The 24,732-nt window shown below is 41.7% G+C and overlaps 3 protein-coding genes across 4 annotated transcripts; 1 reads left to right on the top strand and 2 right to left on the bottom strand.

Moving 5' to 3' along the window:
- Positions 1-110: 110 nt before the first annotated feature.
- Positions 111-4,469, bottom strand: c10h4orf48 (chromosome 10 C4orf48 homolog). The gene is made up of 4 exons (XM_037112068.1): positions 3,737-4,469; positions 3,390-3,524; positions 2,780-2,868; positions 111-1,295 (listed from the first exon to the last, which is right to left on the bottom strand). Exons 2-4 carry the CDS (start codon positions 3,499-3,501, stop codon positions 1,224-1,226), a joined length of 273 nt encoding a protein of 90 aa, XP_036967963.1. The 5' UTR covers positions 3,502-3,524; positions 3,737-4,469; the 3' UTR covers positions 111-1,223.
- nelfa (negative elongation factor complex member A) lies at positions 3,512-10,960 on the top strand. 2 transcript variants are annotated; one of them, XM_037112066.1, is made up of 13 exons: positions 3,512-3,550; positions 5,107-5,188; positions 5,518-5,727; positions 7,264-7,435; positions 7,557-7,718; positions 7,961-8,050; positions 8,236-8,363; positions 8,458-8,527; positions 8,629-8,717; positions 8,849-8,957; positions 9,088-9,422; positions 9,549-9,648; positions 10,133-10,960. In XM_037112066.1, the coding sequence occupies exons 3-13, from the start codon at positions 5,518-5,520 to the stop codon at positions 10,315-10,317; spliced, it is 1,650 nt and encodes a 549-aa protein (XP_036967961.1). In that variant the 5' UTR covers positions 3,512-3,550; positions 5,107-5,188; the 3' UTR covers positions 10,318-10,960. The 2 variants fall into 2 exon arrangements, with proteins under 2 accessions (XP_036967961.1, XP_036967960.1); XM_037112065.1 differs by lacking the exons at positions 3,512-3,550; positions 5,107-5,188 and having other exon boundaries at positions 5,402-5,727.
- Positions 10,961-12,068: 1,108 nt separating this feature from the next.
- On the bottom strand, positions 12,069-19,932 carry faah2b (fatty acid amide hydrolase 2b). The gene is made up of 11 exons (XM_037112067.1): positions 19,583-19,932; positions 17,790-17,872; positions 17,156-17,292; positions 16,725-16,934; positions 15,426-15,545; positions 14,883-15,018; positions 14,681-14,798; positions 14,460-14,579; positions 13,841-13,952; positions 13,299-13,487; positions 12,069-12,962 (listed from the first exon to the last, which is right to left on the bottom strand). The coding sequence occupies exons 1-11, from the start codon at positions 19,769-19,771 to the stop codon at positions 12,787-12,789; spliced, it is 1,590 nt and encodes a 529-aa protein (XP_036967962.1). The 5' UTR covers positions 19,772-19,932; the 3' UTR covers positions 12,069-12,786.
- Positions 19,933-24,732: the final 4,800 nt, after the last annotated feature.

Raw genomic sequence — 24,732 nt, 5'->3', positions numbered from 1 at the left:
CAATCAACCACAGTAAATGAGCAAGTGAACAAATGTGTCCATATTGAAATCAGCACAAACACTGTGTGCTTCTTAAGTCCCAGCCCAGAGGAGGAATAAAAGCACTGGAGGTCATTCATTGTTTTTATTGATAGGTACAACATTAAGACAATAAATGGGGCATCTTGTGACACAATGTTAACAAAGTACACTGTTCCATGAACAAGCAACAATAAGACAATTATTATTTCTATCTCTACGTCCCCTGCTGCAGCTAACCTTCCTCCCTTCGCCTGCGGATACTGCAGCTCATTTGACACTATGTCGTTCTTCCCTTTTTCTTGCATACACCTTTATCCTGACAGAGAAGACAATGTCTGTAGACACCTCCATTACATGTAACCCCTGTACATATACAGAATCTATACATACAATCTATATTAACAGTAGGTTAACAAAAAGTGCTGTAAATTCATGCTACAGTGCTGTGCTAAATCAAGACCTACGGATACGCTTTTTTTTTTTTTCCTCCCCGCCTAGAAAAACAAAACATCTGAAAAATACCGTTGTTGAAACTTCACAATTCTTTCTGACGACCGCTTCTTCTTTACAGGAAAAAAAAAAAATCATCATGGTTACAAAGAAAAACTCCTTTAATAAGTTTACCCAACCTCGCAATCAACTTGCTTTATAATCAGCAAAGTTTGACTGATTCCCAATTTATAACGAATTCGAACTGTTGTCTGTTTTGAGCAGTTAAAATAAAATTCCGCGTGATGCTACAGTTTGATGTGTAAAATTGTCGTAAACATTTATCTCGTACAACACATTCAACGAGTACACTTACGGGATGCATTCTACTGTATCTACATTATACAGTCAATTACTGAAAAAAGTACAAAAAATAGTTTATGTTCATAGGAGACAAATGAGGACTGACCCCAGTCCAGTGGCAATGGAGACAATCGTAAATTTCACAGCATGTGTTCACGATGTAAAAACACTGGTGTTATAAAAGTCGTCTGGTGATACGTGATCTCAACTGAAAAGCTTCACTCGACGGAGAAATGAGAGAAAAAAAGAAAATAAAGTGCCTATTTTTTTTTTTTTTTTTTTTGTCAATAAGTTAAAGATGAAAAACCAGTGCGCATGAGTAGAGGTTTTAGAAAACGCGGCTTGTTTTCGGTGCCGGTGCGTGTGTGACGGCAGGTGGAAGCGTCCCTCGGGTGTCTTTCGCGCAGAGATCAGCGCAGTGAGTTGGTGGGCATACAGTCGCACAGAGCCCTCCTCTCCGCCCTCAGCACCAGCGTCTCCGTCTGCACAGGGACAAGACAACGTGTCAATGCATGTGAACTGCCTACAGGGTTCCACCACCTCCTCCTCCTCACTTTTCCCTGTTCAATGCTCCCGTCACTTTTACCGTTTCCGTTTTGTTGACCCACTAAACATCGGCTACAATGTTCAACTGCGGGCTTTCTTTGCACACAAACTGTTCTACCCGCTTGATAGAAGTGTATGCAACTTCTTAGGAACACCACAGATAGTACTCCAGGCTGGAAAGGACCCCCAACCCCTCTGAGTGTGAGGAATTACACAGTTCCTATATGCAGATAATTTTCCCAAAAAGACGGTAGAACTGAGCATCATTCGCCAATAATTCAAGAAAAGACGGCGCTTCTGCTGTGAAGATAAAAGCAAAACATCAGTTATTGAGTTTTAAGGTTCACTTGAATATGCTAATGCTGAACTCACTGCAGGAGTTCACCACTGTAGCAGCAGGACAGACTGACCATACATCAAGTATTATAAAGATATATCAACAACATACGAATTCACATTGTAAAGTTGTGTTATTAACATTTATTATTTTATACTTTATGTTGTTGTAATAAAACACATACGTAACATTTTTCACAGTTTCAGCCGAGTCCTCGACACATGACACATTTTTTTTTGGCTGTTTTCTTTTTTTTTTTTAATATTATTGCTCTTCCTCCTCAACTTTAACTTTTAACAACCTCACCAGGGACAGTGGCTGGAAACTGGCTTTCGGCTAGACACCCGATAGACTGTATCTGTCGAATTTTTGTCTTTCCTGTGCAACAACGCTCGATCTGTATCATCCCTGTTGAAAACGCTATCAAATAAATAACCACTTTTACAATAGATTATTACCACAAAAACACACATTAAGAGGCATAAAACACATCACACTATATATCATGTAAGACTCCGGATGTCGTTATATTGCGATATGTCGTAAGTGTTGTCTTTCCCTGCTTTTAATGGCAGCATTACTGTAGAGTGATTTGGTTTTCGGAACTAACCAGACTGTGCTACTTGATCCAATACTTGCCTTTACTCGCACAGTCTTTATGGCCACGTTAATGATGAAAATCTAACTGTATACCTTTTTTTGTGAAACCATAATAACCAATTGTCATCAGGGCAATATTGTAATAAAATGAATATCAAAGTATTTGAGGGGGGGAAACATCGTGGTGTCTGATTTTGCCGCCTGGTCCTAGCATTTACAAAGTAGATTTCTGAGGTGATTTCAAAATATTAATGTGTATTTTGTTTAATGTCATGTTATTCTAAGGCCATGTTGTCCAAAACAGAATCCCAACCATCAGTAATTGCAATTATTGCAAAAAAGACTCATTGGCAGGTTGAATCATGAGCATTTGACACTTTAACATCATGGCAGATGTAGAGTACGGCGTACAAAATCATAAAAAAGGTTATGGCCCGTGCTTCTCGCAGTGAAATGACGGGGTCGCGTTGGAACGTGGCTTACCCTGGCGTCCAGGTTGAAGGCCGTCTTCTTTAGATCTTGCAGTGCCCTCTGCATGAACTCAAATGCGTGGCAGTCCACACATGGGCGACCTTCGTACGAGAGGGAAGAAATCACAGTAGTAAAGGGATCAATGGATTGGATCTGAATAAGACCGTTGCTACATGCAAACATCACGGCACAGCAGGGAGACATTAAAACACAAGTGGACAGAGGTTAGGCTTACCATCATCAGCAGACAAAGTGAGACTGAGTGTCCTGAAGCGGTGTTTTTTTTGTTTGTTTGTTTTGAGGAGCTTTAAGGAGTTATAAATGTTGATTTTGTTCAATTTGCTTTTACCAGTGATGTTTTTAATTCTCACCAATGATGGCTTCAAAACAAAAGCGTAGGTATTTGCCTTGAAACCTAGAGGAGATGAAATAAAAAGGGGGCGGGCCCATTTTTCATGTTGTCATGCATACACCAACTAGGATGACCTGCAATTCCCAGCAGGGGGGAAACCTCCAGAGGGCACCTGCTGATACTAGTCTGTGATCACCACTGAGGTGTGCTGATTTTCCACAAACACTGTAGAAACTGAATTATTTAAGTCATGTGTTTAAATCCACCTACTTTCAGCAGGGATGACAGTCCCGGTCTCCTGGTCCGCATCAGCTGCACCGAGACAGAGGAGCTGCGCCGCCAGCAGGAGCACCGCCGCCTGCAGATATCCGCTGGACGTCATGGCGACGATGTGGTCGGTAACCTCTGGAAACGGAAAACAACATCTGCAGGTGTGAGGCTTTACAAAACAACGGTAGACGTCCTACACGGCCGTCAGTCAGTGAAAATGAGACAAATGCAGCGGGCTTTGTTTAGAACACAGTCCGGGTTTCACCGCTAAAATACAAGCATGCATTTAAAAACTATATGTTAAACGGAAAGAATTGATATTTATAGAAGAGACTGCGCTCACGTACCGTGAATCAGTCGATGTATGTTTTCACCAGAACAGCGCAAGATGCCCACCTAGCTAAGATTGTTTTAATGGGGATTCGGGGAGTGCGCCTGCGTCAGGATCATGAAAAATTAGCTATGGGGGGTCAGAATCAAGACTTCCGGTGACAGCATTCAAAATAAAAGCCTTGACAGACGTGCATGCATAAAATAGATTTATATAAATCGTGACATACATTAATTCCTTAACGTCAACGTCTTTTAATACTTTTTTTTAAATTAATAGCTGCACATGGGTACATTTTTTGTACTTCCGTTTTTTGTCCCCTATCACATTTATGACGAATATATTCTACTTTACTTCACTATATTTATTTTACAGATAAACTCATCAGTTTATTGTTCAGATTATGATCCAACATGTAAGGCATGGGGTCAGATCACAGAATATATTGTCGATTTAAGTGTACGATTTGGTCAAATTGAGCTCCACCTCGATCAGACGCCACATTAAAAATGCTGTCTACATGCTGAGACATAAGTAATAATCATCCACTCATAAATATACACTACTCAAAACTACCAACACTGAAATATTCCTATATCCCTAACTAATTGTGAGTAATGTCTGTTATAACACTCTGTGCCATTCTGCATTATAGATTAATACTTTATATACATTTTGCCAAAATAGTTCTCTAATTGTACCGAAGTGAAGTTGCCAAAGATCTAGGTATTTGACCTTTTTGCCCCCTGATATATAATAAAATGCACTGTGCATATACATCATCTTTCATTGTCTCCTCTTTTTTGTAGTTATGTTCTGAGATGTCAAAAAACTATACTGAGGTGTTTAAAACCAAATCTAAATACACACAGAACGTGTTCTTTTGTTATGCCTATTCCTTGCCTCTTCAACACTGGGTCTCTGGGGCAGATAATCATTCATTGTCACATCTGTTGACATTTTGCTTTAGTTGTGGAGAGTAAACCAATGGCAGAAGTCCAGCTGCAACACATTGGCATAGGGCCTTTGGTTCGCCATCAAGATATGGCCTCCACTTTTCCCAGTTGGTAAAGGTGCACTGTGTAGTTTTTTGGAAAACTTTTTTTTTTTTGTTATGCCTATACAAACAAATTAAACAAACTTTCTTTTCATGACTGAATAAAAGGACAACATAATTTCAAACTGTTTGACTTTGTTTATATGTGGCGGACCCTGCCACCTTTCTATCTTCAAACAGTGTTCCTGGGACCTTATTTTCCTCTGAGAGCAGCTTGTCTGTTCAGTTATGGAAAAAATGTTATTTTGTAATTGAGTTTGTAATATTACCTCATTAATAGTGTGAACATTTGAATTCTGCCTTTGAATTTCTTCAAACCTACATTGGAGGTTGTGGTCCAGGTGGTACTGTGCTGTTCAAGTAACAAGATTGTGGAGCGTGAAGACTAAATATGGAGCAAACATTTATACAGTAAGTGAATAAGTTTATTATTAAAGAGTTCAGTGAGCAAATTTTAAATGATATGCTATGTCTTTATGTTTGATACCCATTCTCAGCTACATTTGTAAGAGGAAATACACCATTTAAACTTTATTAACAATACATACAACATATGGACAAATAACAAAGTGCAAAACAAAGATGTAGTCAAAATCTTAAAGTTGGAATACATTTATTTTCGAGTTTTCATGGTTCAGTGTAGATACATGCTCCCCCATCCCCCGGTGTGGGCGGGGTCCTGGCTGTTTTCTTAGGTAGCCCGTTAAAATGCCCGAACTTATAGTACTTCTTTTTCCAAGATGGCGTCGATGAAGGACAGCGACACCGGCCTGTGGCTTCACAACAAACTGGGATCCACGGACGAGCTCTGGACGCCTCCGAGCATCGCTTCTCTCCTCACCGTGTCAGTAATTGACAACATACGGCTGTGCTTTTCAAGCTTATCGCCGCCAGTGAAGCTGAAGTTGCTGCTCGGGATGCTGCATCTTCCCAGGCGGACCGTTGACGAGGTGGGTTGCTGTGCGTTAGCTAGCTGTTAGCCCGGCGGACAAGTTCCGCTATTAATTCAGATGCACCGCCAAGAAAAGCGCACAAATCTCCGGCCAGTGGCTTTAAATCAAACCACTGCTCTTCTTGCGTGTGTTTTAGACTATCTGTGAAACGCCTAACCCGGCTCTTAAACATAATTAGCTAGCGTTAGCTCGCTATCCTTAACTACTGGCGACGGTTGAGATCGTTAGCTAAAGTCCCAAACGGCAAGCTGGTGTTATTCCTGCGACGTTTTCACCTCACTTTTTTAGAGAAAAACTTCCATACGCATTCATATTAACGTTAAGGCAGCTGCACGACTAACCCGACGCTAACCCGTAATTGCGCATTTTCAGCAGCGGCTCAGCAGCTACGGCGGGTGACTGTAGCCTAGCGGAGCTTGCACAGACATTATGGTGGGATGGGCGCAGCTGAGCTAGTGCCTGAGCTGGAGGGCGGTACTAGCATCTAGTCCGACATATCACTTGTTTAGATGTTCAAACGTTAAGACATCCGTCATCAGCGTGTCCTGCATATTCAGGCAGTTTATTAAAACAGAGACCAAAGGCTTACCTCTGCGGGACTGACGTGTTACTAGTCTCTCCACGTCCAGATAAGCCGTGTACTTGGGGTACCTGCAATGTAAAGAGCCTCATGACAATAAACCCAGTACCGAAGAGTTGAGAGGATGATGAAAATGATGGTTTGCTATAGCTGTTGAAGTTTGAGCCACAATCTTGCAGCTAATGGTTGTTTTCATGCTTGATTAATGTGCAGATTTCTTGATCAAGCGATCGCAACTTCGGCTGTATTAGAATTTGGAAAATTGGAGCCCAAGGTGACATCTTCAAATTGGTGTCATGAAAGACATTCCTACTTAAGAAACTACTAACACAATCATCTTATAAATATGGGCTGCAACAAACAAATATTTTAATTTTTGAAAAAATGTGCAGATTATTTTCTCAATAAACCATTTCATTCTGAAAATGAATGAACTTTAAGTCTGATGTAGTAGGAATAATGATGATAATAACAATAATAAACTATTCATGTTGCACGCTTCAATAGACAGTTACAGAGCTCTTTTTTATGTGGAATCGTAGAGTAACTAAATGTGTTGAGTACATTTAATATTGTAAAAAGTTGTTGTGTTCAAGTACTGAACTATAGAAAGTGCACAGACTAACTTTTCCCCATGGACTCAGCACTAGTTTCTGAGTAGTTGCCTGTCTGTTAATATTACACAGCTCTTCTATGTTGTAAAGTTAGAACAGAGCAGTTTCATCCATTCTGTTGTCTCCATTATAAATACTTCAGGTTGTCTTGCATGCATCAAATGAAAAGTTGACACATGCTCTACAAATGCTGCACATCATCTCACTGCAAGTTACAGATTAACACAAAGATTGAACGTCATTGAATGAACAACAATTATTAATCTGCTGAACAGTGATAAATTAGTAACTGATGGGAACTTTTGGTGCAGGCTAAGGTGTTCATCCTGTCTTTCACAGATGAAGGAGGCTCTGTCTGAGATAATCCAGCTGGCCACGGTGGATTCAGAGCCCTGGGTGCTGATGGTTGCCGACATCCTCAAGTCCTTCCCAGAGACCGGTTCTCTCAATCTGGACTTGGAGGAGCAGAATCCAAATGTGCAGGATATTCTTGGAGAGTTAAGGGAGAAAGGTAGCAGATACCTGACATGTCTTTTTTTTATATCGATGTTGCTGAATAAAAATGGTGAAGTTACAGTGTCTCTCCTGCGATGAACTGCCAGTTTATCTCTTTCCCTCCATCTCCTTCCCAGTGGGCGAGTGTGAGGCATCTGCCATGCTTCCTCTGGAGTGCCAGTACCTGAACAAGAGTGCATTAACCACCCTGGTGGGCCCCCTTACACCCCCTGTTAAACATTTCCAGCTGAAGAGGAAGCCCAAGAGTGCAACCCTCAGAGCAGAGCTGCTACAGAAATGTAAAACATACATACACACACCTCTCTCTACACCAGTATCAGTGTCTGTTGTATATTCCTTAGTTTGCTTTTAACAGATTTAAATTAGTTACAGTTGCATACAAATGCAAAGAAATGTGGGTTTGTTTACAGGTTTACTCTCGTAGACCTCCCGGCTCTTCTTCTCCTAATTAATATATAATAAATTGCAATTGTGCAAATTTTTTTTTTCCATCATGTTGCAACTTCTTTTCCTCTTCTAGCCACGGAGACAGCCCAACAGCTGAAAAAGACAGCGGGAGTGCCTTTTCACGCCAAAGGGAGAGGATTGGTCAAAAAGATTGACACTACCAGTGAGTTGGAAGGCCACTTCAAAGTGCTTTCATTATTTACTGTCAAGGTCTTAAGTTCTGTTAAAACAAATAAAAAGCACCATCATAATGTTAATAATTTGTATCAGTCAAAACGCTGACATATTAAAGTATTGTTTATATATTTTTACGGTGTAATTGTTGCTGATATTTGTCAATACTTGCAGCTCCTCTCAAGGGGATCCCCAAGGCCCCGTTCCGCAGCCCCACCGCCCCCAGTATGTTCAGCCCTCCCAGTAATCGCACACCCATTGCCCCCGCACGGACGCCCCTGCGTAAGGAGAGGGGGGTCAAGGTAATGTCGAATTTTCAAAAATGCTACAGGAAAGCGTACAGTTTTGTGTACTTGTGCTTTTGTCTCACATTTCCCCCCTCTTTCTCCTTCTCAGCTGTTAGATATTTCAGAGCTGGATATGGTCGGAGCTGGAAGAGAAGCTAAGAGGAGAAGAAAGACTCTGGGTAATTATATATTCCCTCCATCAGTCAAGTTTCACAGCTGCATCATCAAAGAAAAATGTGGGATTACACTGATGTTTATTTAATGTTTTCCCCTGCAATAGAAACGGAGACCGGAGAGAAAGCAGCCAAAGAAGAAGCAGTGGTGGAAAACACGACACCGGACTACGCTGCCGGCCTCGTCTCTGCACAGGTGCCTTGTAGTCACATCACTCGGACGTTCATGTTTCTCTGGTTTTGTCTAATTTTTCCCTCTCATTTTTTGTTTCCTAATCTGTTTTTCTGTCTCCATCATAGCAAGTAATGTTTGCGTTTGTTTTCCAGAAACTGGGGGCGCTGAACGAGAATCCTCTGCCGTCAACCAGCTACCTACCGGCCACACCCAGCATGGTTCCCTCCTCCTCTTACATTCCCAGCTCCGAGGCACAGCCAGGTTAGACGCACAGCCTCGGATCATATCAGTACAGCTCTTTCACATCTGTTACCTCAAAGAGACAAAATCAAAAACTTCTGTCATCATTTCAATTTCACAATGTCTTTTCCTTCGCCATCCTCCTCCAAAGCGAATGCTGGCGGTTCGGCGCGGGACACGCTGCAGTCGGCTCGCCAACCAGAGGAGTCGGCGACAGCAGGCGCTGGCGCCACCGCCACCGCCACCTTACCAGGCCAGTACAAACAAAGGACGCCCATGTACAACGCCAGCAACACGGCGAATCCAGCAACCCCCACGTCCCCCAGCACGCCGGTCTCTACCCCCGCCAGCAATGGGCCCCCAGCAGCGGCGACCGCCAGCCAGCCGGAGACCCCCACCCAGCCTCCCAGCACACCTCAGACCCCGACCCCCACACCAGCCCCTACGCCCCCGCAGCCCCAGCCCAAAAAGAATCTGTCGCTCACGGTAAGGTGGAGATGGAGCGTGGCTGGTTTAAAAACACATACAGAAATCCTCTGCAGCGAATCTGTTGATTATGATTTGTATATTCAAGTTCTCATCAGAATTCTGTGCCACATTTGTGCTCCTCAGAGAGACCAGATGTACGCTGCCCAGGAAATGTTCAAGACAGCCAACAAGGTTACCAGACCAGAGAAGGCCCTCATCCTGGGCTTCATGGCCGGATCCAGAGGTACAGCAGCACATTCACCCTTTCCTTTTCCTTTTCATCAACAAACATTTCTAATTGACATATAGATTGCATTTGCTGAGTGATATTGAGTAGATAGTGGAAAGACACAGATTCAGTCTAGGTACTATACATTCAGACACATGAGTCCAAATTAAATCTTTAAATATTTTCACACTGTTTTTGTCTTTTACGGATCACATTATGCACCCACCTCCTCCTCCTCCTCCTCCTCCTCCTCCTCGCCCTGATGGCCTAACAAGTAGTAAACTGCAGGGAAAGTTTCAACAAACACATCATCTCCTCTTTTTTCTGACCCCCCAAAATCTCCAAGTGGACACAGGGGCCAGAGTTTGCAAATCATGGTCACACAAGAGTTGCTCTCTGTTGTCATCAATTGAATTTTGAATTTAAGTAAGCTCAGAACACACACGCACACAAACATCCAGACCGATGATAACCAGTCTGCTTCCTCCTGTCGATGCAGAGAACCCGTGCCCGGAGCAGGGGGACATCATCCAGATCAAGCTGAGCGAGCACACGGAGGTCTTGCCCAAAGCCGACGGCACCGGCAGCACCACGATGCTGGTGGACACAGTCTTCGAAATGAACTACTCCACGGGGCAGTGGACCCGCCTCAAGAAATACAAACCCATCACCAATACCTCCTGAGACGCGTCGCTCGCTCGGATACACACACACGAAAATTTCTTATCCACTTAAAAAAAAAAATCATGTTTACACATACACAAGTATTTGCATACACATTTGGGCCAAATAAAGCACTGGGCGGGTGAGAGGTCATCAAGGAGAGAAAGGTCCTCCCTTTTCCTGCGCTGCCAAAATGCAGGACTCTTTGAAGAATATTTCTGTACTTTTTGTTTGGTTGTTTCCCTCACCCTTTTATTGTTTCTGTTTTTAAGTCACTTCCGACTCCTGAATGATGCCGCGTTCAGGAGGGGTGAGAGTTATACACAAGCCTGAGGAGAAGAATTATTCTCACGGCAGGCACCTTTCAACATTTGTACTCTGAAGTACAAGCATGTCACGTGTCTAGAGCAAAGAAAAGACGAGCTGTCTGTATTTTTCTGTATGAATGTGACCTTCGCACGGACCTTTCAGAACTCAACATGATTTGTGAGAGGAAAAAAAAAAGAAGAAAAGAGAGAACGATAATGACAGTCATCATAGAGGTGACCAAAAATGAATAGTTCTCAATGCTGTCAAGTTCTGTTTGGAGCCTTCTGGTAGATGTTTAATAATTTTTCATCCTTTTTCAAAAGAAGGGAAGAGAATAAAGTGACAACAGACTCCAGAGGGGCTTTTCTTTCCTTTTCTTTCTCACTTTTAGCTTTTACCTTTTGGGCGAGCGAAGCCCTGCACCCTCACCAACACAGTGTTCACCTGGTAAGTTTTGAGCAGCACTTTCTGACCTTCACTTAACCCTGCTGGTTTGGGACTTTTTACCTTTTAAAATATGTAATAATGAAAACAAAACAAGTGTAACATATACACAACAGAAGCTTATTCAGTCAGAGGTATCGGGGAACAAGTTCCCCAGTGTTTGAGAAGCTAAGGAGCAGTGTGCCCTTGTTTAGTTAAATAAACTGAGTGACTCAAGAAGGGAACCAGTTCTAGGTGGAAAAGTCAGATATTAGGGAGTGATATAAACATATTATTTGAGAGGGGATCAAATAAAATGCATAGACAATTACAATGGCTCTCAGTAGAGTGCATACCTCCGCCGGGGCTCAACAGTCCTCTGTAGTCGAATAAAGCCTGATCCAGTAGCAAATAACACATTTTAATCCACTAGATCTGGATTTGTATTTGGATCTGCATCAAATTGTACTCGCTCATAAATACCAGCCACCTAAATAGACCTAAAGATCTGTGCAATATTCTAGTTTGTTCATTCTTTTGATCCTGAGAACAAATATATCTGAAACGCCCCATCTTACAGTGTGAGAACAAATCCCTTCATCTAAACCCGCACCAGAAGTTGATGAGGTCTACTCTGGGCTGAGACTCGCCCTCCATCCAAGTTTTGTTGAAATTCGTTCTGCAGTTTCTGTGTAATCCTGCTGACAGATCAACCAACTCACCAATGTGGACGAAAACATGACCTCCTTGGCAGAGGTCATTAAAATTTGGCTTCCCTTGATAACCCAGTGCAAAACCTTACAACACTATGAACTATGGGTAAGTCAGCATAAACGCCCTTAAAATGTCTGTGAAAGAACCCTGTGGGCTTATTCATTATGTTTATATTTAAATGAGAGCAAACCAGTTGACCATAAGTTAGTCATTTAACTATGGGCAGGTTGATTATTTACACTGAGACCATGCCCACACCAGACTGAAGAATGTTCTTAAAGTGTACTCAGTTTGTCATAAGACGCAGTGAAGTTATACATTAGAGAAAACATTCATACCGTTTTTTTAATTGACTCAAACAAATGAGACGCCGCATAAAACGGGCACCGCAGTCGATTAACTGCAATTATGCAACACTCACATCACCACACAGATAAGGTTTTGCATGTTTTCATTTTTACAGGTATTAAAACATTTATTACCGTCCAGTGCAAGCTGATATTTCACATCTACAGCACACGTCTACACAGGCGTTTCGTTATTCCGAGTCTTCTGACACTTTTTACGATTCTTTGATGCAAACTCCCAGCTCGGCTCCACCTGGGCTGAAGTGTAATTAGTCGGGACAGAAGCGCCTGTGTGGGTGTGTGTGACATTTAAAACTGAGAACCGGTCATGTACTGGGTCTGCTGTTCGTTACACAAATGTAACTGTGCAGGAATTAACTGTGCAACTTCTATAAAACTTCTATAAATGAACGGCACAAAAGCCCTGTTTTGTGATAACGTTAATGAATCATTAGCCTAATAAAAAATCACCTCTCTGAATCCTGTGCTCATGGCAAATTATAAAAATCATGACTTGAGCTCACCAGAGCAGCTGATTTCCCCCGTTAGTGCAAGAATCAATCTCTTCCGCTTGAACATTCAGCGATCTGATTGTACCTCAGTATTTCTGTACTACAGTAAGCAGCGAGGCAGACAGTCTGACAATCATCCGTCCGACCAGGAGGAGATTTGGCGATGGCTGTTTGCTTGTGAGGTTTTATTTGGCTCCGGGGTCCCTCCAGCCTCCGAACGTCTTCTCCAGGTAGAGAGCCACCTCGAGGGTCAGGTGGTCCTGCAGTTTCCCGGCACCGACCTGCACACCCAGGGGCAGACCTTCCTCACCCAGACCCAGAGGGCACTGTGTGACCGGCAGCCCGAGGATGTTGATTATACCTGGGGATAGACAGGAAGGGATAAAAGGAAATCCAAGTAAGACGGGAGCATTTTCTGAGAATGTTACTTCTGTTTTTTAACTGGAATTGTAATGTGTTCGATCATTTTGACTATTCTGGTGGAAGAAGAAGAAGACCGTTTTCAGTTTAGGTCACGCAAAATTCACAGCCAAGCATCATGTAGGATGTTAGCTTCAATAACATCAGACATTAACTTCCAGAATTCACTTGACATTGCCAAAAACCTTAATAATTACATTCACATTCTCCCTCTTCCACTCCTACTAAAAAGACTGAGCTGTGATGTGTTAGCTGTGTCACTCGAGGTCAGACTAACCTGTGTAGGCGAAGTCAAACGGTCTGAAGAGCGGGTGGTGGTGTTTGGGAGCTACTCTGGGGTGGGAAGGGTAAAGAAAAACCCCGTCGGTGCCCAGCAGCTCCTCCATCGCCTGCTGCAGCTTCTCCTTCTGCTGGATGATGAAGGCTGAGGGTTTGGACACGTGGCTCATCTCAAGCAGCGCCAGACCTGCAGATGTCACGCACACATCCTGTTCAGTTCACGCAAACTTGTGCAGCCACAGCTTTCAGACAGCTTTTACTAAAATAAAGTAATATGATTTTTTTTAAAGGCTGACACATTTTTTCTCCTGCTTATTATTCATACAGTTATACAATATGTAGCTGCCATTTACACAGTTTACCAGTGCGATTATTCTTTTCATAATGTCATCTGTCTCTATCTGAACATTTTGGGCTTCCATAGATTGTAGCTTTATTAGCACGTCCCAAAACAAAATATGTGACAACATTAAACAGTAAAACTTAATTAATTAACAGCAGTTTAAGAGGATGATAGTTAATGTTGTTTTCTCTTCTTACCAATGGCAGGTGTCGTATGTTCTGATCGTCTCACCATCCACTTCAGCAGCTCCCACAGAGGCCACGCAGGTCGCCCCGGTTCCCCCATCAGCTCCGCAAATGGCCGAGGAGGCTGCGGTAAGGAAACATTTCTCAGTTCATTTTCATCTGGAAGGCCACATTAAGTAGACCGCGTGGGTGTAATGTACTTGAGATGCCACACTGCTGTGCTGTCACCATCCAACAACACGCAGCTGCCCCTGAAATACCTTACAACAGCTAATTAACGAGAAACACATGCTGCCTTCATGACACTCTGGCAGATGTGATCCCTGAAGTGTTGTATTCAAAATGCACTGCAACTGAGTAATGACATATCAGAAATAACTTCCGAGACTTACTGAAGTGTGTGTGTGTGTGTGTGTGTGTGTGTCCCCTGCTAGCTAAACGGATTAGAGAAACATTTCTGGGCAGCAGCAGACTACAATAGGCGCTGTGACTGAGACTGGGCCTGCTTTCTGTCACTGTGAAACATTATCTAACAGCGAGACTGATAAACCACTCGTCTGGCCTTTGTCCAGCAACCCCCTCTGTGTACTCAGGGACACACCCTTCAGAATCAGGTTACAGGAGAACCTACTTTGCCCTTCTTGTCGGAGAGCCCCATATAGGTGTCCCAGATCTGGAAGCTGTAGCGGAGCTCGGGGAATTGCACTTCTTGGACTTTCACTCCAAGGTCTTCCTCCAGATGCTGCACCACCTGGAGAGCATCACATGATTTGAATTTTTTAAAAAACTTATCGTCCCTTTGCACCTTTTGAAGACTCAAAGGCAGTCTCTAAAAGGATGTACTCAACACACCTTCCTCTGAATCTCTATGAGCTCTTTGCTGACTGGATACGTCAGCGGTGAGCCGCCATCGTGGGGGATGGTGAAGAACCGCAGCTTCTTTAAGTCGACCTTCGTGTTTAAGGACAACCTGTGAACACACGTGTGAGCAAAAGTTGGTTTCCGTGTCTGTGAAATGTCTATGAATGTCTGCGGATACTGGCAGAGCTCTTACATGTGAGCGTTGGGGCCCGCCATGATCTTGAGCATGGGCAGCAGGTCCTCGGCGTAGCGGCACATGGGACCACTGCTGATGTACTCCCCTTGTCTGCCAGAGCAAGGAGGGTGCTGGTTCTCACAGGACACGACACCTGCATAAACATTTATTTCTGCTATATAAATGTGTTCTTCAAACCTGAGATGACGACTCAAAACACGTTTTATCAGACACTTGTTAATTTAAACATCCAGCTGTGTTTCTGTCCAATGCTCCCACTCTAGAAGCTTTATTATTGGTCACTATTAACTCCTGAGGAGATAAATGCTCCACTATAAACAATGTTACAAGAGCAGTTGGAGTTAATCAAAACAGTAATCATTCAGCCAGGACGTCTACATCTATATAGGGACCCTATAGATCCCTGTAAACCTGAAACAAGCTATAGATTCAGGTGATAATTCTCTATAGGTTTGTCACTGTCTGTATTTTAAATGCAAAGAATGTTGCCCAGAATGACAGTATACATTAACGTACATTAAATATTGTGTTTTCTCTTACCGGGGGTGGTTTTATGTCCAAATACTCCGTTGAAGAAACAGGGCATACGGATGCTGCCGCCAATGTCTGAGCCCACGCCGATGACTGCGCCTGCTCCCCCCAGTATGCTTCCCTCACCGCCTGAGGCAAACACAGAGAGAGAGGAGAGAGATGAGTCGGTGGATGTGGCAGGTCTGCTTTATTTTTGTGTAACTGAAGACACCAGCTGAGAGCTATCGTCCATGTAGCACTGAAAACACTTTCCGGATGCTCTCCCATAGGACACCTTGATCTTTTTCTTACACTAAAACATTTTTAAAGGTGCTGTACAAATAAAGTGTATCACAAAAATTCTCAAAGTCGTGTACGCAAATAAATAATCCATTTAAATTGTCAGACAGAGCTGAATTGGGCCTTTGATGTTTCCATTTATTGCCGTTCATGGTGGCCGATAGCACTGAGAGTGTGGAACAGAGGTGGAGGCTGCACGAGGCCTCAGTCAGAAGGTTTACTGTGCATTGGGAGGCTGCTGGTTAGCAATAATGCTAGCTAGCATGTGACTTTGCAATAAGCAATGAGTAAAGCCATCTGCCCATTGTTGACACAGAGCAGCTGGGGGACATCAGATCAAATCCAAAACAAAATCCAATTAAAACAAAATCAAATCAAAACAAAATCAAATCAAATCAAATCAAATCAAAACAAAATCAAAACAAATCGAATCAAAACAAAATTAAATCAAAACAAAACAAAATCGAATCAAAACAAAAATCAAATCAAAACAAAATCGAATCAAAACAAAATCGAATCAAAACAAAATCAAATCAAAACAAATCAAAACAAAATCAAATCAAAGCAAAATCAAAACAAAACAAAATCAAATGAAAACAAACATGACATAGTTTCACCCAAGTCACTGTATAAATTTGTGTTTTTTGCATGTTTTCTTCCACACAATCAAATTATCTACTCTGCAGCAGTCTGATTAGCGAGTTTGGATGTGTTTCAATTTCAAACTTGTAGACTTCAGCCCCAACTGGCGCTGACACAAATAATTTAAGGCACTTTAACAGACTTTACAACTTCACAGCTTTCATCACATTTTCATCAGATGCTGCCTTTCCCTGCCCTTGAAGGAACCGGAGCCAGAGCCTCTGTGTTTGTGTGTCTGCAAGTGTAATATGATTATCAGGCAAAACCAGGGCACTGCTTTCCAGGAGACAAAGACATCGACCCCGACAATAAGCTGCTCTGAATAAATGCTGCTCAACAACAACGTCTGACTCAAGTCCACCCACAACCCGTCAAACAGACGCTGACCTGAGCTCCCTCCCGGTATCCTCTCCAGGTCGTATGGGTTGTTGGTGACGCCGTAGAGGTGGTTGTGGGACTCTAACCACATACACAGCTCGCTGGTGTTGGTGACGCCCAGCGGGATGGCGCCTGCTCTCTTCAGCAGGGCCACCGGTGGAGCGTCGACAGTGGATACGACTCCTCGCCTGGAGATCACACCTGTAGTGAACGGCATGCCTGCAAGAGGGAAAAAATATCGAACGAAGCGTGAATTAATTCAATCCTGAAGACCGACGAAACAAATTTCAGCTTTGACTTTTCATTCATGTGGCAATCGAGGGAGTCCTAATGCCTCCCTAAATGGGAACTGGGTGTGGGTGGATCTGTGTTCCAAGGATCAGATGTTGGCTCAAACGTTGGTCGTTTGACGTATGTGGTGGCTGGTGGCTGGGGTTTACCCTGGAGGGCGTAGGACTCTTTGACCGAGAGTGGGACTCCCAGTAAGGGCAGTCGGTCCTCCAGCACCTCCTCTCCACCGGTCTCCTCCTCGATGAGCTTGTCGACCTGGGCCGCCTCCTGGAGGGCAGCGTCAAACCTGGATGGAGGAAGAAAAATTGATTTGACCCAATTCTGATTTCTTCCTGATTAAAAATGCCTTATGAATTGGCTGCACCAAGATAAGTCAGAATGTTGCTCCAAATATCCACTAGGAGGAATAATGATTAATCAAAGGGGAACTGGAGCGCGATGGGGCTGCAGATAACATGTATTTTCTCATACAAAATAGTGAAAAATACCTGTGACAGTCTCAAAAAACCCAATACAACATCATAAAATGTCTGCATCTGTCCCACCAACAGTCCAAAACCAAGAAATATTCAGTTTGCTATCAATAATGACAAAGAAACGCATTATTTCCTCACATTTTGAGCAACCTCTTGCCTAACAAACGAGCAAAAACAATGAATTTATTATCATAAACCTACAGATACATTTTTTGAATTGGTTAAACGACTGATCGTCGCAGCTCCAGAGCATGATAAACATAAAAAGATCAATGTGAAAGTATCAGAGGATGAGGGTCTTTCTTGCCTGTCTTTTACAACAGCGTTCAGAAGAGGGTTGACCTCCTGGATCCTGTCAATGTAAGCCTGCACCACCTCCACGCTGGATACCTAAGAAACCAGAGACACCACCGTTAAACTGTATAAACATGTGCTAGGATTAGTAACACACACACACACACACACACAGACTCAGACCAGAATAACAGGTAAACCAATTCAGACCTCAAGATTAAGTGTTACAGGCGTGGCCTATAGACTGGGAGATGACGGCTCATAAATGTGTAATATCTTTAATTTTTTTTTTTTTTTTACTCACCTGTTAATAACTGTGGCTATAATATATGAGTTAAAGTGTCCCAGGAGACATCCTTAGAAGGTTTTCTACATGACAAGTCTATGTAATCCTGGATTTCAAAAGCAAATGGTGTTTATGAAACATGTTGAGGGGACTTGTGTTAATATTTTGTGAAAGCACCAGGAGTCATCATAGTAATGTTGTCACAATAATGACATACTTGTTCAAAAATGTAGTGATATTGGATTTGGTCACCAAGTCGTAGCATTTATGAAGTGCTTTTGAGGAGATTTTTTTTAAATATGAAGAACTATGTCTATCTGTTTGGCTTTAAAGGAGCAATGTGTAATTTTGGGGAAAAGATTTCAATCAATTCAATCATTTTTTATCAATCAATTTATTTTACACAAACTAAATAAACTAACTCTCTTTGTTCATGTGACTGAATAAGCTGAATAAACAAACTGATCTTAAACGACAACACAGTTTCATACTGTTTTACTTTGTGGCGGACCCTGCCACCTTTGTAGGTTCGAACTTCCTCCGGGAACCTTATTTTCCTCCGAGAGCAGCTTGTTATTCAGTTATGGGAAAAGTAAAGTATTATTATTATTATTATTATTATTATTATTATTATTATTATTGTGTATTATAAATTCTGAGTTTTAATGTCTTCTCTAAAACTACATAGCGCACCTTTAAAATATTGGGATATATATTTAAAGGCAATGGCCCTGCCCTAATTGTTGACTACTAGATTCCAACACACACAAGATTTGAGAGGGTTATGATAATGATAAGATGGTGTGAAATATACAGTGCATGTCATACAAAATAACACAGGAAAACTGTCTACAAAAGAAGTCCACTGGGGAGCAATAACAACCAGAACATCTGGGGAAACTGACTTATTTTACACAAGTCATCTAATATGACATTGTAGTCGTACAACAAATGATTGTGTGGTGGCTCTTAGAGACCAGCAGCAATAAAAAATAAATAAACAAGACAAGTTAAAACACGTAATAAATAAAACAAGGTCACGTCCTGTAGTCACAGTATGTCATTTACAGTCATTTATTCATAGGGTGTTGCACCTTATAAGCCAGGTATAACCTTATAATGGAAGGGAAAACTGTACTGTCCCAAAACACTGTTATTAATTGAATATTATTGCATGACTTAGAAGCACAGGTGTGTGTATATCCCACGGGTGCTATTGTCTCGTTTGTCAGGTTTGTACACTTAACCTGTAGGGAACTGACCCGCAGAGAGTGGAACTGGCTCTGGCTGTAATGAGGTTTTGTTACTGAAAAAACAAGCTACAAGAACATCTTAACTACGTTAAAAACAAGAAGGATTTAAAGACAAACAGCTAATTGCTTACATAACTTTTATGACTGTAAAGAAGCTATGAGCTAAACTAGTTAACACGGAAGTGCTTATTCATTCGGCTTGATTTAAATACGTTAAAGCCCCTCCGTCCAGCCGCAGTCGGCTCTCGCTTTGGCCGGTGTACACACCTCTTTGCGCCGGATCTTCTTGGCGAGCTGCGTCGCTGAGAGAAGCAGCAGCGGGTCGCCGACGGGCGGCAGCTTCTTCCCGGACACACCGGCTCTCAGCGGGGATAAGAGCCGAAAGAGGGCGAACAGGGCTCCCATGAACGCCTTGAAGAGCCATACCTGAACCTTTTCCAGGCGGCTCAGGGCCATGGCGACGCCGTGTGGAGTGGACGGAGGGTCAACGGTTAGTCGGCCGTGGTCCGTGGTAGTCTACTGCCGCCTGCACGTCCTGTCATTCAGCGGCGGCACCGTGTGGGACTGACTGCGCGTTCATTTATGCTCTCTGACAGCAGGAAGCTCCTGTGAGTGAGGGACAGAACCGGAAGACCGGTGGGTCTCCTTCAAAATAAAACCACGAACCAGCAACATCCTAGATTAGAATATCAACAGTCACTGCCTGTGCTGCAATGTAACTGAGTACATTTACTCAAGTGCTCAAGTGAGTGCAATTTGGGCGTAATTTCCATTGTATGCTACTACTGCTCTATTCACCACTATGTTTCGCAAGCTAATGTTATAGTTTTTATTCCATTAAATTGATTTCAAACTTCGCTTATTACTTGTTACTTAAAGATCAAGATTGTGCATGTTTTAAAATTATAGGGTACCAGTGTTGTAAAAGTACCCCCAAATCATACCCAAGTAAAAATAAAGCCATCATGTTAAGATATGACTTTGGCAAAAGTTTAAGTAAAAGCCTGAAAATGTCTGCTATTAATGTACACAAGTATAAAAAGTAAAAGTAAAAGTAAAAGTAAAGTATACGTATCTTTACTGTCTAGTCGTTTGACTGATGACCGACCTGATATTCAGTATTTTTCTGATTATCAGAATCAGTGTGAGTGTTTTGTTTGTTTGTTTTTGTTTGTTTTTTTTGTTTTTTTGTTTTTTTCTTTCAGATTGCTGATTAAATACATTTATTTAAAAATGCACTACTTTGGCTCTGATGCAGCATGCAGTCTACAAAATAACTAAAGTAAAGTACAAGTACCCAAGTACAGCGCTTGAGTAAATGCACCTAGTTACATTACATCTAATCCCAAATTAGAATGACTTGACTAGATAGGTAATTTTATTTTGTAAACCGTGACCGGAACACATTCAAAATATTCTGACCACTTTGACGCTGACCTCTGGCAGCCTCCAGGGTGATATAAAGTAAAGTTTAACCTGGCAACTGTTTGTAAATGAGATGCGATTGCTTTGTGCCAAACCGGTATTTGAATGGGACATTTGGAGATAATGTTAAAACCACTCACAGTTAAAAGATTAACTTAAGTCTTCACACAATGGCACATCTGAGCATATAGTCACTGCAAACACGGCCTCTGCAATAGACCTTTAACCATTTATACACACTGTTTGTTTTAGGTGTTGCATTTAACAGAAATTGCTTTATAAAAGACTTAGATATAGGAAGCATCCACATATGAGGTTTGAAAGCCTATAATAACTGTTCTTAAGATTAGTGAGCAAAATAATCATACAGCAGTAGATGTTTTGGTAACACTTTATAATAAGCATCAGAAATAAACGTCAGTTTATCGGTTTTTTTTCACTGTTGATAAACAATGAGATGCTTTTAAAGTTACAACAGATGTTTATGATACTCAGTAAATGATTAATACATGCTGTGTAGTTCAGCTATGAGGGTTATTTGGATTGCCATTATAAAGTTGCAGCTGATATTTATGAACCTTTTACTTTATAAAGCACTTCATTGTGATGTCGGACAGTAAACTATAGCACATTCTCACCCCTCTGTGCATAACAGTGTGCTGCCTTGCATGAGTTTTTGAGACAGGACGTTTTTAAAAAATCTGCTGATGTATGACTAGTATATGTAAGTCCTTCACCTGTGTGCAGTAGTTGAGTAAATTCACTTAATTACATTCATCCGCTGCAAGGGATCCCTTACTGACTGTGAGCAGTAGAGGGCAGCATTGCTAAAGAGTTAAACATATCACTGAATATGCAGAGCACGTAGCACAGACGGGGAAAAAACATTTCCTCTGCAATGCAGGTCAGTGGGTTAGTGGAGAATCCATACAGTCTGTGTGTTCCAGGCAGCTCGTCCTGCACCACCAACACGGTCATCACACCGTGCAGTGAATTATGTTGTTTCACTGCGAATGAATTTAATTGAACGCAGCCTTCGATAACATTCTCAGTGTTGGTGCATGTTTCATCTCTCTCTTTCCTGTAAGACGAAAATAAATGATGACCCATCTTGGTTAAGATACATACAGATAATACAAAACCGAACTACCGGTTACTTGATGCTTAAATTAAATGTTATTTCTGACTTCTGGTTTTCTATATTTTTGTAACAAAAACTTACATATCTTACAGTTATTGGTACTAGATTCATTTCATGGATGCAACAGATACATATAGTTACAATGAAACTATTCACTGTATTTTTCAGGTAAAATCTCAGGGCTACCATACATTTACAACATGCTCTATATATAACAATGCACTATGAGCTATAATATATAGCAATAAAACAATCTCACATATCAAAAACTTGTGTACACAATGTTAGTATAATGTTAGTACAATGCTATTTGTTTGTTGAACCAATATATTTTTTTAATTCAAACTACTAATCTACATCTTAATACTATATGTAGAACCAAGTGATTAATGTGCCATTTGATGCATTTTAACGATCAGCTTGATTGCATTTATATGTTAAATAATGGCTCCGCTGCCTTTTATTTAGATGAAAACGCCACTTCATGAGGGTTTAACTAATGAGAGGGGGTTTTCGCATTCATCATCCAAGCTGAAAACATCATATTAGGGCTCGACTGTGCGCATAGGAGAAATGTGAAATCAATAAGACCAACAGGATGGCAGCAACACCCTGCTGAGCTATTTATTGATCCTGTCATTTCAGGAGGGACCTCGTTTCACAGCCAGTTTTGGGATAAAGAGATGACGCTCAGAGGCAGGAAATTTTAGTTTACTTTAAACTCTGTCAGCTGGAGGAAGTGGATGTTTTGGCACACTTTAAAAATGCTGCACCCTCTCGCACGCAGGCGTTGACCTACAATCTGTAAACCCATTAACACGCAGCTGAGAGGCAATAAGTTGTCTTTGGCCAACAAACTGCATTTTCTGGTGACAGAATTAAATTGACAGACGCTGAACTGAGAGACAAGTACTACTCAGAGGAGGTACGCCCAGCCCCAAAAACCACAAACATATCCAAATCTCAATGGAGGGGAGGAAAACAGATCATTCCTCACCTGTAAGGTGAAACCTGAGGCCCAGAAAACTACCGGGCATGTAGAGACAAGAGGCAAAACCAGTGGAAACGCACGACTGACAGCTTTTGTATCCCCGTCTGCAGTGAAGCTGCAGGAGAAGTGCTTCTGTCTGGGAAAGTGCATCAAGTAAATGTGGTTAACCGTCTTTTATTTAGAGATTATGGAGTGTCTTGACCATGTGCTGTTATGGGAACTGTGAAGCCTTTGTGAATGCGGGCCTTCGGGGTAAAATGATCCGGGGTCAGTGAACAATGTAGGACGGCTTCAGGCACGTTTGTATTGATTTCCATCTTCTTTCCTGTCTCTGTTGTCACGGGTCTGACGCCACAAGCCACCTACCTACAGCTCACTATTTTGACTCTGGCAACGTAGGAAAAGCTCCACCGCTCTCCCTGGTAACACTCACACCCAAATGGGTCACATACAGCATTATCCATTCAATTATCCTAATGAGAAGACAGGCAACAAACCCTTCTGTCTAGTTCAAGTCATCTCTGAGTGGGCGGTAATTTACTTTACTATTCCCTTTGGATGGAGCGGCACTTCACTCTGATCCACTTTCCAGCACCTCCACGCCACCCCGGAGACCAATTCAGGCTGATATGTCCTCCCCTCCGGGCTGTAAAGCCGACTGTGTGTCAGTTTGTGTGCCTAAGTGGCCATTTTCATTAGTTAGAATGAGAAGTACTCAGTGTTTTACCCAGATTGTTCCTCACAAGGTTGAAAAGCAAGAGAAACACTGTGTTGATTTCCCACTAAAAACACAATTGATTAAGTTCTTTCTAGGTTGTTTAGTTGCTTAGTAACGAGAGGTCAGCTGTTTGAGAGCAGAAGAAAACTGTGCTCACTGTAAATACATTTTCTATAACTTAAAATCATTTTAAAAAGTACCGAAGACAAGAAATAATAGTATGAGAATGAGAAACTTTCTCGAAATAAATGAAAGACTTTCTCTAAACGTTGAGTTGATATCCCAAAATAATGGCGTACTATCGCAAAATAATGACTTAGTATCCCAAATAATGACATAGTATCACAATATAAACACACAATATTGCAATATAATGACTAAGTATCCAAAATAATGATGTAGTATCCCAAAATAAAGATGTAGTATTCCAAAATAATGTTCTTCTTGAAATAATTACTAATTATCTTTAGACATATCTTCATTCACTTTTCTGGTTGGACATAAACTTTCGTTGTTTCCTTGAGGCCCTTGAAAATCTTTTTCACTTCTGTATTTTCAGTGGAAACGTGGTTTTCTTTTTTCAACAGGAAATTTCCACTTCCCGTTAGCTGTGAAAGTGACACTTTGACCTCTGGATCGTCTGTTTCTGAGTCAAATTATGGGTCAAATGACAATCCAACTGACTTGAAACACCAAAAATTAGATTGCGTTTTTTTTTTTACTAGTTATGATTAAACCACCTGTGATGTGATATTGCTAGAACTATTGTTCATGAACAATGGTTCCCTGCTTAGTGAGGGAAAGGAGCTATTAGGCATCCTGCACCCTCAACCTGGAACATGTGGCAGAATGTTTTGAAAATCCATAATCTGATTTATTTCAAAGCTTTTGAATCCATTCGGACAGACCTGGAGACAGAACTGTTGGGGTGTTATTGCTCTGACTAATATGTTGAAAACATGGCTTGTATCTTGTTCATTGAGATGTTATAGCGATTTTGTTTTTGGATTTGTTTGTTTTTGCTTTGTGTCTATTTTTATTCACTTGTTTATTTTGTGCTGACGTCTGTCTTGGAAAGGGGATTTTTAATGCCAGTGCCTATCCCAGTAAAACTAAGGTAAAAAAAAAAAAAAAAAAAAACT

Source organism: Acanthopagrus latus, chromosome 10, assembly GCF_904848185.1.
Source record: "Acanthopagrus latus isolate v.2019 chromosome 10, fAcaLat1.1, whole genome shotgun sequence".
Classification (NCBI taxonomy): domain Eukaryota; kingdom Metazoa; phylum Chordata; class Actinopteri; order Spariformes; family Sparidae; genus Acanthopagrus; species Acanthopagrus latus.
Note: the sequence above shows the minus strand (reverse complement) of the source record. Positions and strands in the feature narration are given on the sequence as shown.